Here is an 11,239-nt window from a genome sequence, read left to right on the forward strand (position 1 = left end):
TAGCAACGATAGCAGACGTATCCGGGTATCAAGAAACACGTGACCGCGGCACGCATCCAACTCGCGTTTCCAATACCCTTCTTCTAGTATCCGTGGTTGCACAGACGGGCACATAAACTTTTTGTAGAATAAACTTGGCACAACAACGATTGCTGGAAAGATAGATGAAAAAAGAAAAAAGTTTATTACTATAGTCCGTGGATGCTGCCGGGTGCCAATCCTTCTTCTAACTTAATAAGGCGTCGTTAATCCGAATGTGCAGCAGAACAGGTTACTTTCAAATATTGCTAGAGTAAACGCACTTTGCTACTTGCATTAGGGATTGAGCGCTATGCATGGAGAGTCAGTGGACAGAACGGCCAACCTAAAACCCTATTCTAACAATAAAAACGCGCTGCACATATATGCACGCATATGTATATAAATAGTAGGCCCAGCATGCACACGTTTACATGTTTGGAACGTTAGAATAGGCTTTCCTCTTCATTTCGCGTGCGCTATACAGAAGGATTCTGGGAGGTCAGGGAGGTTGACGAAGCGAAGTCGACCGCTCGCCCAACGGCGATCGAATCGAACGCTTCCTCCGACCGTAAGGCGAGTTTTGGGAGCGATTGGCCGAGTTCGAGAGAGGCGAGCTGCGCGGGAGTTTCCCTTCGGCTCGTCGCTGGCCTCCGAAAGTGGTTAGAATCGCTCTAGATCGTGTTTTTGGCTTCTCAATAGCGCGTAGGTTAAGTTTCGGGGCCCAATCTCTCGCGATCCGAACCGGAAGTAGAAACTCGGGCGATTCTGTCTCTCTGACAGATATTTTCTGACTTCGTAGGCGGATAAGGCAATGCAAAAGACATCGAAGGAGCGTCTCAGCAGCCGTCTCTCGGCTGCGAAGAAAATCAGTAAGCTGTAGAGACCTTTTGAATTTATTTGTCTCAATCTCTTCTCTGTTATTTTTCTTAGGGTCCTAGGATGAAGAAGAGTAGTTGTAGAAATTTTTAATTTTTTTGGAATTTTTTTGTATTTTTTAAAAATTATTTTTCAGAATAAACTTTTTGAAACCGAATAAATTTGCTCTTGAAAAGCGTACAAATATCCTCCAACACATCTGCAAAAAAAAAGATCTCGAAATGTAATAAAGTTTTCGAAATATTCAAAATTATATGTAAAATGCTGCTGTTATTGATTTCCGAAATAACATTCTCAAAAATTTTGAATTTTTGATCACAAAAAGAACCTACATAATGAATTTGTTTGAGTGTAAGTTTAATTTGAGAAAGTATGTATTAAAGAAGATATCAAATTTTGAAATTTACATCCGGGACTTCTGTTTTTTTGATTGCTAATAACTCTCGAACGGATTGTCAGATTCAAAAAATTTTTGCGCAGATCGTTTCTTCTACTAATTCTACATTAGATACATCAAAAGAAGTAAAAATGAGCGTTATTGCCTTGATTGGCGACTAACGGCGAAAGCCGTGTAGTGTTATATAAAGGTAGCTAAAGCCTTTAGAAAATGTGACCGAGCCGAACTCGAATTGCGAAAGCGCAATCGCAGCCAGTGCAAACTAGCATGGTTTGATGTCAACCTAGGCAAGTAGTATAATCGTAGATTTGCATTTGAATCCGTTCCTTCACGGCTAAGATATCGACACTTTTCGTCTCAGGACGACAAAACGCGACCAATTTTACTGCAATTTACGCAACTCATTGACTAGGTAGTTTTAAATCTATTTTCAAAGCGACCTAAACAAAAAACCTTTTATGGAAGTCGCAATTAGCGTTCAAATGTAGGAAAAAAGCTGTAGCGCACGCTATCACAAGACGTTTTCGATCGATTTTTATTGAGAAGAAGCTGTTCGGAAGAAAAGCCACCGTTCGAGCATCATTTTGGAACTTTGCGAAAGACGACTGTGCCGGTAAGAGCGAGATTACCAGTAGGCAAGTCACAGCAGAGCAGAACTCGCGAATTCCTACGCGATTCTTATTCAGCAGCGCAGACGCTGCTTTAATAGCCAATCTATGGTCGCTGTTCTTCTCTAGACTTCTATACGTCGTACGAACGCTTAACCCAAGCCCTTAGCCCAACCCTAATTAGGGTTGCAAAGTGCCCTGAAATCCTGTCTTTTAGATCGTCAGCGCTTCCACTCATCATCTCGTTTGCTGAAGTCTTCGACACAGCGAAGCTCTTTTGTCAGATAAGTCAATTTTCACCCAAAATAAATGAACTTGATACTTTTAACTGTCATTTTTATATAGAAAAAATTCATGATTGAAATGCAGGAGAAGGGAGAAAAATTCATAAATGGACTACCCATTCTAAAGTACAACGAACAGGGTTCTCGCTACGTGGGTCGGCGCGGGTCGGGCAAGCCCACAGTTGCCTCTTGCCGACCCACCGGCGGCCTCACCCGACCCACGCTACGCAGAATTAAGTTAAATAAATCTTTACTGGTTGTTAAAGTAGTCGTTCTCAGCTTCTGCTTAACGAGTCGTTCTGTTAACGTAGCAGCTTTTGCAGTATCCGGGTATCGTTGCTTTCCCGACTGTAACTGAGTCATGTCCATTCATCGCTTCTTTAAGCCGGCTGATGATGCTTTTCCGTCGTCAAAACGACCAAAACCTCTTAACGATTCGTCCAGCGAGTCGTCCAGCGAATCGGACGTCGACATCTCAGCGGTCGATTTGGTAGAGGCAATGTCCAGCGATGAAGGCGATGTCGAGCTGCTATCGACAGCTGGCAAGAGTTCGTCTTCAAAGAAATCTCGAAAATCGTCGTCGTCAACGTCATCGAAGCAATCGGGAGGATTTCGTTCGGAGTGGCGTGTCGGTCGAATGGAATGGCTTCGTTACGATAGCCAAAGCAAAGGCATGCTTTGCGTTTTGTGTCAAAAGCATGACAAGACCGCCGATCGCGCACCGTGGACGAGCATTCCATGCACGAGGTTACGGCTCGAGAGCGTCAAGCGGCATGAAAAATCTGCGATCCATCGACAGTGCGTCAAGATGGAAAACGAAAGCCAACGCTCAAACGTAACAGCGATGGTCAACCCTCAGATCGCTTCGAGTGGAATCGAGGATGCATTTGCCTGTCTTTACTTTCTTTGCAAGAGAAAAATAGCGCATACAACAAATTTTGAGCCTCTCATGAATTTTGCGGAATACCTAGGCGTCAAAATCAAGGAAAAGATTGGCACTGGAAGGAATGCGTTATATACCAGCGAGCAGTCAATTCACGAAATGATCGTCGTCCTCGCTGAAGTAATTGAAAATGACATTCTTTCAAAAGTGAGAAAAAGCAAATTCTACTCGATCATGTTGGATGAGACGACAGACTGTACTGTCACAGAACAACTCTCTGTTCACGCTCGTTTTATCGATGAAGAAGGCAAACTCTGCTCCTCATTCTTAAAGATAATTGACCTGCTCCAACCTGAAATTGAAAGCTTGGATTCAGCGGAAGAAGACACAAGGATTAGTGCTGGAGCGGAAACGGTAACAAAAAGAGTTCTCGACTTCCTCGATGTTCACTCTCTGGACGGAAGTAAAATTGTCGGAATTGGAACGGACGGGGCATCTGTAATGATAGGCTGCCGCAATGGTGTCGTCAAACGTATGCAAAACGTATGCAAAGCCGCTGTTGGAATTCATTGCGCAGCCCACCGTTTGAATTTGGCGTCGACGCAAGCTGCCAACTCCGTGCCGTACGTGAAAAAGTTCAACTCCGTGCTGCGACAACTCTTCGATTACTACGACAACAGCGCCGTGCGATCGGCAGGTCTCGAGGCTATTCGAAAGCTTCTTCAAGAAAAAGGCAAGCTCGTTGCACCTTCTCAGACACGGTGGCTTAGCGTGGAGAAGTGTGCGAGCCAAATTAAGTCGGCATTTACTTCCCTTGCCGTTAGCCTTCAAAGAGAAGGAATCGAAAGATCTGACGCAAAAGCGCTTGGGCTAAATGCGCTTATAACAGACATACGATTTGTCAAGACTCTCTTACTGATGTGCGACGCATTGCCTATAGTGTCCCATCTTTCGAAATGCTTCCAATCGTCAAGCGTCGACTTCAGCATGATACAACCAATGATATCTTCTTCTCTTGAGGCAATAACAGAGCTGAAATTGCAGGATGGAAGGAACATGCAAGAGCTGCCCGACTTTCTTTTACGTGTTGAAGGAGCAGGGATTGACATCAAGCATGCAGCAAACTTCACCGACGCACAGTTCAAAGAGCAAATCAAGATGCCATTTCTGACTAATCTAATTGATAATATCAATCGCAGATTTGCCGAAAGCAATATCCTTGCAGCTTTTTCAATCTTTAATGCGAGCCTGTTGCCATATACCCAAAGACCAAGTCCAAATGAAGAAGAACGCCGATTGTCGATGCAGTATGGCAATAACAACGTCAGCGTCTTGGCAGAGCAGTTTCTTCCCTCTGGAGCCATAGAAGGCGTAGATGAGTGCCTTCAGGAATGGTTCACCCTGAAAGCATACATGAGGAAGAATTGGGTGTCATCGGATTCCTCTATGAGTCAAAAGGAAGTGATAGAAAAGCTTTGCAAAGACTTCACGCTCATTCAAATCTTTCCGAATCTTTCTCAACTAGCCAGGATATGCCGCACGTTGCCAATCCATACTGCTGACGTAGAACGATCGTTTTCTCAGCTCAAGCTCGTCAAAACCCGAATTCGTAATCGACTGAAGGAAGACACGTTGGATGCATTACTACGGATTGCAGTTGAAGGTCCAGATGTTGACCAGTATCCTTTTCACTCGGCTGTGTTACTGTGGGCCAAGAAAAAAAAGCGGAGGATCTTCCGCGATAGATGAACACTGAAATGCTTCGTCAGTAGGACTCACTGATCTCGTTCAAGTCGATTAAAACATTATATACAAAAATAACGACGCCCATCAAAAAAAGCCACGCCCCCTAAAAAATTTTTCGGCGCCAAAGGCGCCGACCCCCACCCATATTCCCCTAGCGAGAACCCTGAACGAAGCACAACTCCTAAAAGAATTCAGCTCACCCTAATTGTTATTCTTGCAGGCGCAGGCAGTGCCACTTGAAGCTTTTTCAACTTTTCTGTGTAAGGTAAGCAAAAACGTCGGACCCACTGTGTAATGTGTTTTTTTAATTTTTTTTATTCGACAACAGAAGGGCACCGGTGAGGTGAGGGTCTGAAGACTTTTATCAGGCATTGCTGTCTATTCGCCAGGCATGAACGGCGAGTCTCTTCTTTAGTACATATCGTATAAATTCTCATAGGAAATTATCAGGATGGAACATCTGTTGACGACATAGGATTTCATATGATATTTGCTATAAGTCAGGTAGCCAAACGGCTAGCGTTTACTTTTATTTATTTTTTGACATATAGTGAAAAGGTTTGAAGAAGAGCAGGCAGGAATGGTCAAAAAGACAATTCATGGCAGCTGGCTGGAGGACAGGCACAAGAGACATATGGTTTTACACGTAACTACCTAAATAATTGTCATTAGGTTCTTGGGTCCTGAGGAAGACCTCCTTCGCAAGACTTTATGATGAAAACTTCTCTTCGGGGGTCCTGAACAAGACCTCGTAATGAAAAACTGCTCGTCGGGGTTCTCGGCGTGGCCGTGTTATAAAACTTCCGCGCATGAAACCAGAAATACCAGGTAGAATTTTTCATGTTATTATTATTATCATTATTATTATTTAAAAACGCCCCTCCTCTTAAAACCACAGCAGCATAATCGTTTTGTTGCCCTCCTACTTGACCCATTACTTCATTCATTTTCTCATTCTGAAAATTCACAGACCTGTAAACTAAATGTGAATAAAAAGACGGAGTTTTCCTATTCAATGCGCCATTGTAAGCGAGAGTCTACCTTCGAGTTATCCACCCACTTCCGAAAACGCAAAACTAGTAGCCAATGAAATGGTACGACCAGTATAATTCGTGTTGACAAGTATTTTTAAATTAGGGGCGTGTCTCAAACGCTTCCTCTAAATTAGGGGCGTGAATTGTCTCCCAAAGAAGTACTTATGTAGGCGTCACCTGCTCTGTTATGCGGCGGGCAAAAGAGCATTCCGCAGCCCGAGGCGTCGCCGGTGGCGTCGCCTGAGGCCCCCCTCTAAGCTGAGCGCTCTAAGGACCAAGTGACCTTCAGCTAGATCAAGTGCGCTATATAGATGTTATCGCCGAATCGCCGATCGCCTCGCAACGACGGAATCGGCGAAAGAGGGCACATCGAACAAAGCTTGAGCCGTACACAAGCGGCGTTTTTTATTTTTTACTCAACTCTAGTCATGCAAGACTCAACTCTAGTCATGCAAAACTCAACTCTAGTCATGCCAGGCAACTCAACTCAACTCAACTCTTAGTCTCTTCGCGGAAGGCGATCGCGTCAAGCCTCGGATCGCGGAAGGCGATCGAGGCTCTGCTGAGCGTCGGCCTTCACTTCCTTGGCCTTCTTCACGATTTCGTCCAGGCACGGAAAGATCGTGAAGTAGTTGCAGTCGCGGCCTCCCGTGGGATCGACGACGAAGACCGAATCGGCCCTCTTTCGGCAGAGATGGCACCTTGCGTCCATGTCATCAAGGAGCGCTCGCTCGACGCATCGCTTGCATCCCGCAACCTGCCCGCAGCAGGAGCTCATCACGATGCCCGTTTCTAACTTCGTCAAGCACATCGGGCATTTGAATGCGTCCAAGATCTCCTTGGCCCGTGCGACGACCTGTCGAAGGAGTCCTTGTTCTTCTTCTCTGCGATCGGTAGCCATGTCGAGGAGTTTGTCCACTTTCTGATGAAGAAGTAAATCGCCCTGAGCTGCGGTCCACGCACGTCTTGCGCTCTGTGGTGTCACAGGCGGGGTGACGAATCCAACGGCCTGAGCGGCTTGAGTAGCTGCAACGGACGCTACTTTGTATGCGTATTCTAGCTCGTCCTTGAGAACGGCTAAAACGATTCGGTTAGGTGCCTTCCAGAACAATAGGTCTACAAAAAGGAATCAGTCATGAGTATTCGTCTTGTGAGGAAATATTCCGTACTTCTAGTGCCTTCGTCGTCGCCAATTTCGGCAAGGTCTTTGCTAACCAAGACAATTTCGTCGGTTGGTTGTATTACGTTTTTCTCCGTGAGGCGAGCTGTAAGCGCTGCGATCACTACAGGAACGCTCATGGTCGCTTCGTCAAGGATCAGGAACTCCGATCTACGAAGGGCCCCGCGGCGAACCCCCCCGTCGTTTCCCACGTCGACCGTCACGAAATCAATTTTTCTTTGAAGGAATTTCTGCTGGGCTGAAGCAGCTGACTCGAAAGTCAGCTTACGCTTGCGGCCTGACCCTTTCATAAATTTGCTGGCGCCTCGCATGGGAAAAGGGTGAAGGAGGCGGGGTTGTCCTTCCGACGGCGCCCATGCGGCGGCTGGCAGAGGGGGTCCTGGCTGCGTCGCGGGTCCTGGCTGCGCCGCGGGTCCTGGCTGCGCCGCGGGTCCTGGGGCAGATAAAGGTTGCTCGTCGTGCCGCGGCGCAGATCGTTGAACGATGTGATATTCGTTTCTGGGTTCTAAACCCACAAATCTTCCCGTGCTGAAGGTGGGGAAGATCGGCCTCTCCACCTCTTCTCCGGCTATGCAGAGGTACATCTCTCCGGCAGGCAACTGAGAGAAAAGGATCGAGGAGACTAGTATCAATCCAGAGTGCAGCATACCTCAAAAATCTGGATGATTTTTTGGACAGTAACGTCCACTTGTCGTAGCTGGACCTGTCGGTCTCCCTTTGCGAGTCGTATGTATTCGTCCCGTTCCCCGCCGGCGGCGGGGCTTGATTCGCGTGGTGAATTCATCGCTCGTCTTGATCGAAGTGCTGGCACGTGGCACGTGAAACGCTACTTGCCCGTGAGAGCGGATCTTATCTTCCCAAAAAGGAATGTAATCTACGCGTCGCTTTTGACCGGAAATGAACTCCGGCCGGAAAGGTCTCTAGGTATATCTAATTAGTCCGTCGTCCAGAGTTGGGCATCCGGGAGTAAATTAGCGATGGACCTCGAGCAGCTTGTGAACGAAGAGGACATGGAAGAGTTGGTGGCCAGCGGGCTCTCGCACAGAGGTATAAGTGAAATTTTATGCGACCGATTTCCGGGCCACCGAGGTCTAAGCGAGCGGAGCGTCAGACGCTACTGTGAAAAGTACGACATACACTGGACATCTTCAGTAGAAACGTCTGAACTTGATCGAGCAGTCTCACAAGCCGTGGACAAGGCAAGGTGGCGAGAATAAGACGTTGGTAGTGTGAACTCTGTTTCTATAGCTTGGCCCTACCTATGGACGAAAGACCATGAAAGGCTATTTGTCCTCTCATCATGGGTGGACTGGAATAGGCGAGAAGCGTGTGGGAAGAGCTCTTCAACGAGTGGCTCCCGAGTATCACGAAGAACGGCAGCAAACTGCTGCAAGACGAGCCAATCCTGTCCCGTACAGTGCTGAATACTTTGGCCACAAGCTTCACGTGGATCAAAACGAGAAGCTTACTATGTATGGTGTCACCCATGTGGCAGCCATTGACGGATTCAGCGGTTGCATAGTGCAAACTGCCACGATGCCCATGAAGAACAATTATGTTATTTACGACCAGCTATTGAAGCCAATTTTGCTTCAATACGGCGTGTGGGATCAACTCAGGGTTGATCATGGGCTGGAATTTGTACTCATGCTTTATGTTCAAGAGCAGTTGGAGGTTTTTCGATCAAATAGACAACGACAGTGCTTTGTCCAGTCTGATTCGAAGCATGTATGTCCAGTATAATGCATTTCTTGTGCTAACCCTGATTTGATCGTTTTGCAGAATCACCCTATTGAAAGAATTTGGGGTGAAGTTAACCAAAGAGTTAACTTTCCCATAAAAGCTGGCTTGAACGATTTAGTCGATAAGGAAATTCTCGACCTTAACGACGAAATTTCAAAGTTTTCAGTGTCTGCCGTGGCCATTGAAATCAGCAGGGTGGGTATGACGTCATTTGTCGAAGCTTGGAATGCCCATCCTATTTCAGGTAACTTGCTTGATAATGTTATTAATAATTTAATTGACCATATTTCTCTCAGGCAAAGGAATTCCCAATATTTTAAAGACGCACAGCAACGTGGGAGAAATCAATCCAACGAACGTACCAAGCTTGCAGGACGCGGTGCAAGGATACGAAGCCGGTGGTGGGCGGTTGACAGGCCCTCATTCCTTTGGAACCGACATTCTTCGCGACAGTCCTCTGAAAGCGTCGGAGCGAAATATCGAATTCCACCAGCGGTATGACGCGGAGGACATTTTTTCAAAGGTCGTGAATGGCCAATACGACTTAATGCAACAGGCAGTGGTTTTTTATGACAGACTCACTAGGAGTTTACTGTAACTAATCGAAGTTTATTTTTAGTTAATTAGATTAGAGGTTGGGCGTAGAGTCACGGATTAAAATTCAGAACATACCACTACACTATCGCACGCTAGCCAAAGGGTTTGAAACCATGGAAATTAATGATCTAACCGAATTAAACCATTAGAACGGAGTCAAGCTAGCGCGCTAGCCACCAAATATACGCGTCCTCCCTTTTACGTCTCCATTCGAGCTCGATCGGATCATCGCGCGAGCGCGTTCGATGACTTCATGCGACTGACGCTCGCAGCTTCGATCTCGGCGCGGCAAACCAGCGACGCAGAGATAGAGCGAGTCGGGGGTCACCTCGATCGCCGTGATCGCCGCGATCGCCGTGATCGCCGCGATCGCCGCGTGAGTTCCGCAGGGAAGAGTGTCCGTGGCCGATGGCAAGGCTCAAGCTGAAGCGACTTGATCTCGATCGGGGGAGGAGCGAAAAGACGAACTGATACAGTAGACTCTTTGCTCCTTCAAGAATGCGACCACGACGCGCTATACCGCTCTCATTCGTCCCATGCTTTTTTCTCCTCCTCCAAGTCCCATCAACGATCAGCGCCGCGGGCTCGTCGAAGCTTTGTCTAAATCCGGTACAGTACCATGTGTCGATTGACAATTAATTAAAATTCGCAGAGTGTCTCTTATCAGTCTGTCGCTTTTTTCGACGAGAGCAATCTGTATGAGAAACGAGCTTGGTGCTCAACGGCAGTCAAAGCAAAGGCTATATCTTATTGGTTTTGAATTTTATCTGATTGCCATAGCGACGGAAGATGATGACAATCGAAGAACTATCAAAGAATGTCAGAAAAGTCATCACGTCTGAGGAAGAAATAAGAACACCAATTTCGAAGGACAATTCTCGGCACCTTCTGGAGGACAGGTACGTAAAACATATGGTTGTGTCCTAACTACCGTGCCACTGCATTAGGTCATGGGGTCCTGAGCAAGACCTCGTGATAAAAAACTGCTCGTCGGGGTCCTGAGCATGACCTCGTGATGAAAAACTGCTCGTTGGGGTCCTGGGCATGACCCTGTCAAAAAACTGCCCGCGCATGAAACCAGAAACACTGTGCAATTTTTTTTATTTTATTAAATAAAGCACTTGTCCCTTCCCTTACAAACTGGAGCAGTTTTTGATCACGGGGTCATGCTCAGGACCCCGACAAGCAGTTTTTGATTACAGGGTCGTGCTCAGGACCCCGACAAGCAGTTTTTTACTGACAGGGTCATGCTCAGGACGCCAAAACCTAAGAAACTTCATTACCAATATATTAACTAGTCATTCTATTAACTATTGCCTACCAAAAGCCATCACGAAGAATAAGGATACCATGCAGTGCCATTATGGATCGTTTTCTTGTTCCGACGCCCCCTCTTGACCTCTTCCTCCATTTATTTCTCATTCTGAAATTCAGACTTCAACTCAATGTGTGTGGGTGGGTGGGTAGTCTTCACTCTTACTTTGCTTCATACATAAGTCCTTTTCTATGAATGAGAACGTTCATGCGGATGCGGAGTCCAATGTCGTAAACTGCAACGAAAAAAGAGACTGAATCACGAGAGTCATCGATTAGAGACAGTTCAGTCTGGCGTCGATGACGAAAGAGGGCCGAGATTCCGACACAAGGAAGGTGTTCAAGCAAAAATGGACGATGAATCGAGGCCGTCCTTCACTAGGAAATCGCATTGCCTCGCAGCCTAGAGAAAAAGACAATTCTTTGAGCCTACCCCAACGCCGCCGTATCTGGGCCTCCAGTGCGTTGCAGAAGACCCCGTTTCCTTTCGACAGTAGCCAAAATACACGAGCGAAGCCGACCAACGACGAAACTAGAACGGCTCGCTAAAGCGCGT

The 11,239-nt window shown here is 46.6% G+C and overlaps 2 protein-coding genes and 2 long non-coding RNA genes across 7 annotated transcripts; 3 read left to right on the forward strand and 1 right to left on the reverse strand.

Moving 5' to 3' along the window:
- Positions 1-350: 350 nt before the first annotated feature.
- LOC136188156 (uncharacterized) lies at positions 351-1,066 on the forward strand. Of its 3 annotated transcripts, none has more exons than XR_010670151.1 (3): positions 351-594; positions 821-890; positions 952-1,066. It is a non-coding gene; the product is annotated as an uncharacterized lncRNA (long non-coding RNA). The 3 variants fall into 3 exon arrangements; XR_010670152.1 differs by having other exon boundaries at positions 351-589; XR_010670153.1 differs by lacking the exon at positions 351-594 and adding an exon at positions 602-723.
- Positions 1,067-2,547: 1,481 nt separating this feature from the next.
- LOC136188197 (zinc finger protein 862-like) lies at positions 2,548-4,818 on the forward strand. The gene has a single exon (XM_065975923.1). The coding sequence runs from the start codon at positions 2,548-2,550 to the stop codon at positions 4,816-4,818; it is 2,271 nt and encodes a 756-aa protein (XP_065831995.1).
- An 832-nt stretch (positions 4,819-5,650) lies between these two features.
- On the reverse strand, positions 5,651-6,142 carry LOC136188273 (uncharacterized). Of its 2 annotated transcripts, none has more exons than XR_010670185.1 (3): positions 6,027-6,142; positions 5,857-5,974; positions 5,651-5,787 (listed from the first exon to the last, which is right to left on the reverse strand). It is a non-coding gene; the product is annotated as an uncharacterized lncRNA (long non-coding RNA). The 2 variants fall into 2 exon arrangements; XR_010670186.1 differs by having other exon boundaries at positions 5,651-5,794.
- Positions 6,143-8,004: 1,862 nt separating this feature from the next.
- On the forward strand, positions 8,005-9,446 carry LOC136188232 (uncharacterized). Its single transcript, XM_065975952.1, has 4 exons — positions 8,005-8,228; positions 8,278-8,757; positions 8,812-9,016; positions 9,069-9,446. The coding sequence occupies exons 1-4, from the start codon at positions 8,007-8,009 to the stop codon at positions 9,368-9,370; spliced, it is 1,209 nt and encodes a 402-aa protein (XP_065832024.1). The 5' UTR covers positions 8,005-8,006; the 3' UTR covers positions 9,371-9,446.
- The last annotated feature ends 1,793 nt before the right edge of the window (positions 9,447-11,239 follow it).

This window comes from Oscarella lobularis, chromosome 6 (assembly GCF_947507565.1).
Source record: "Oscarella lobularis chromosome 6, ooOscLobu1.1, whole genome shotgun sequence".
NCBI classification, from domain to species: domain Eukaryota; kingdom Metazoa; phylum Porifera; class Homoscleromorpha; order Homosclerophorida; family Oscarellidae; genus Oscarella; species Oscarella lobularis.

Coding starts and splice junctions, on each gene's coding strand:
- LOC136188197 (XM_065975923.1), top strand. CDS start 2,548: ATGTCCATTCATCGCTTCTTTAAGCCGGCTGATGATGCTTTTCCGTCG.
- LOC136188232 (XM_065975952.1), top strand. CDS start 8,007: ATGGACCTCGAGCAGCTTGTGAACGAAGAGGACATGGAAGAGTTGGTG. Junction 8,758..8,811: donor TCCAGTCTGATTCGAAGCAT/GTATGTCCAGTA, acceptor ATCGTTTTGCAG/AATCACCCTATTGAAAGAAT. Junction 9,017..9,068: donor GAATGCCCATCCTATTTCAG/GTAACTTGCTTG, acceptor TATTTCTCTCAG/GCAAAGGAATTCCCAATATT.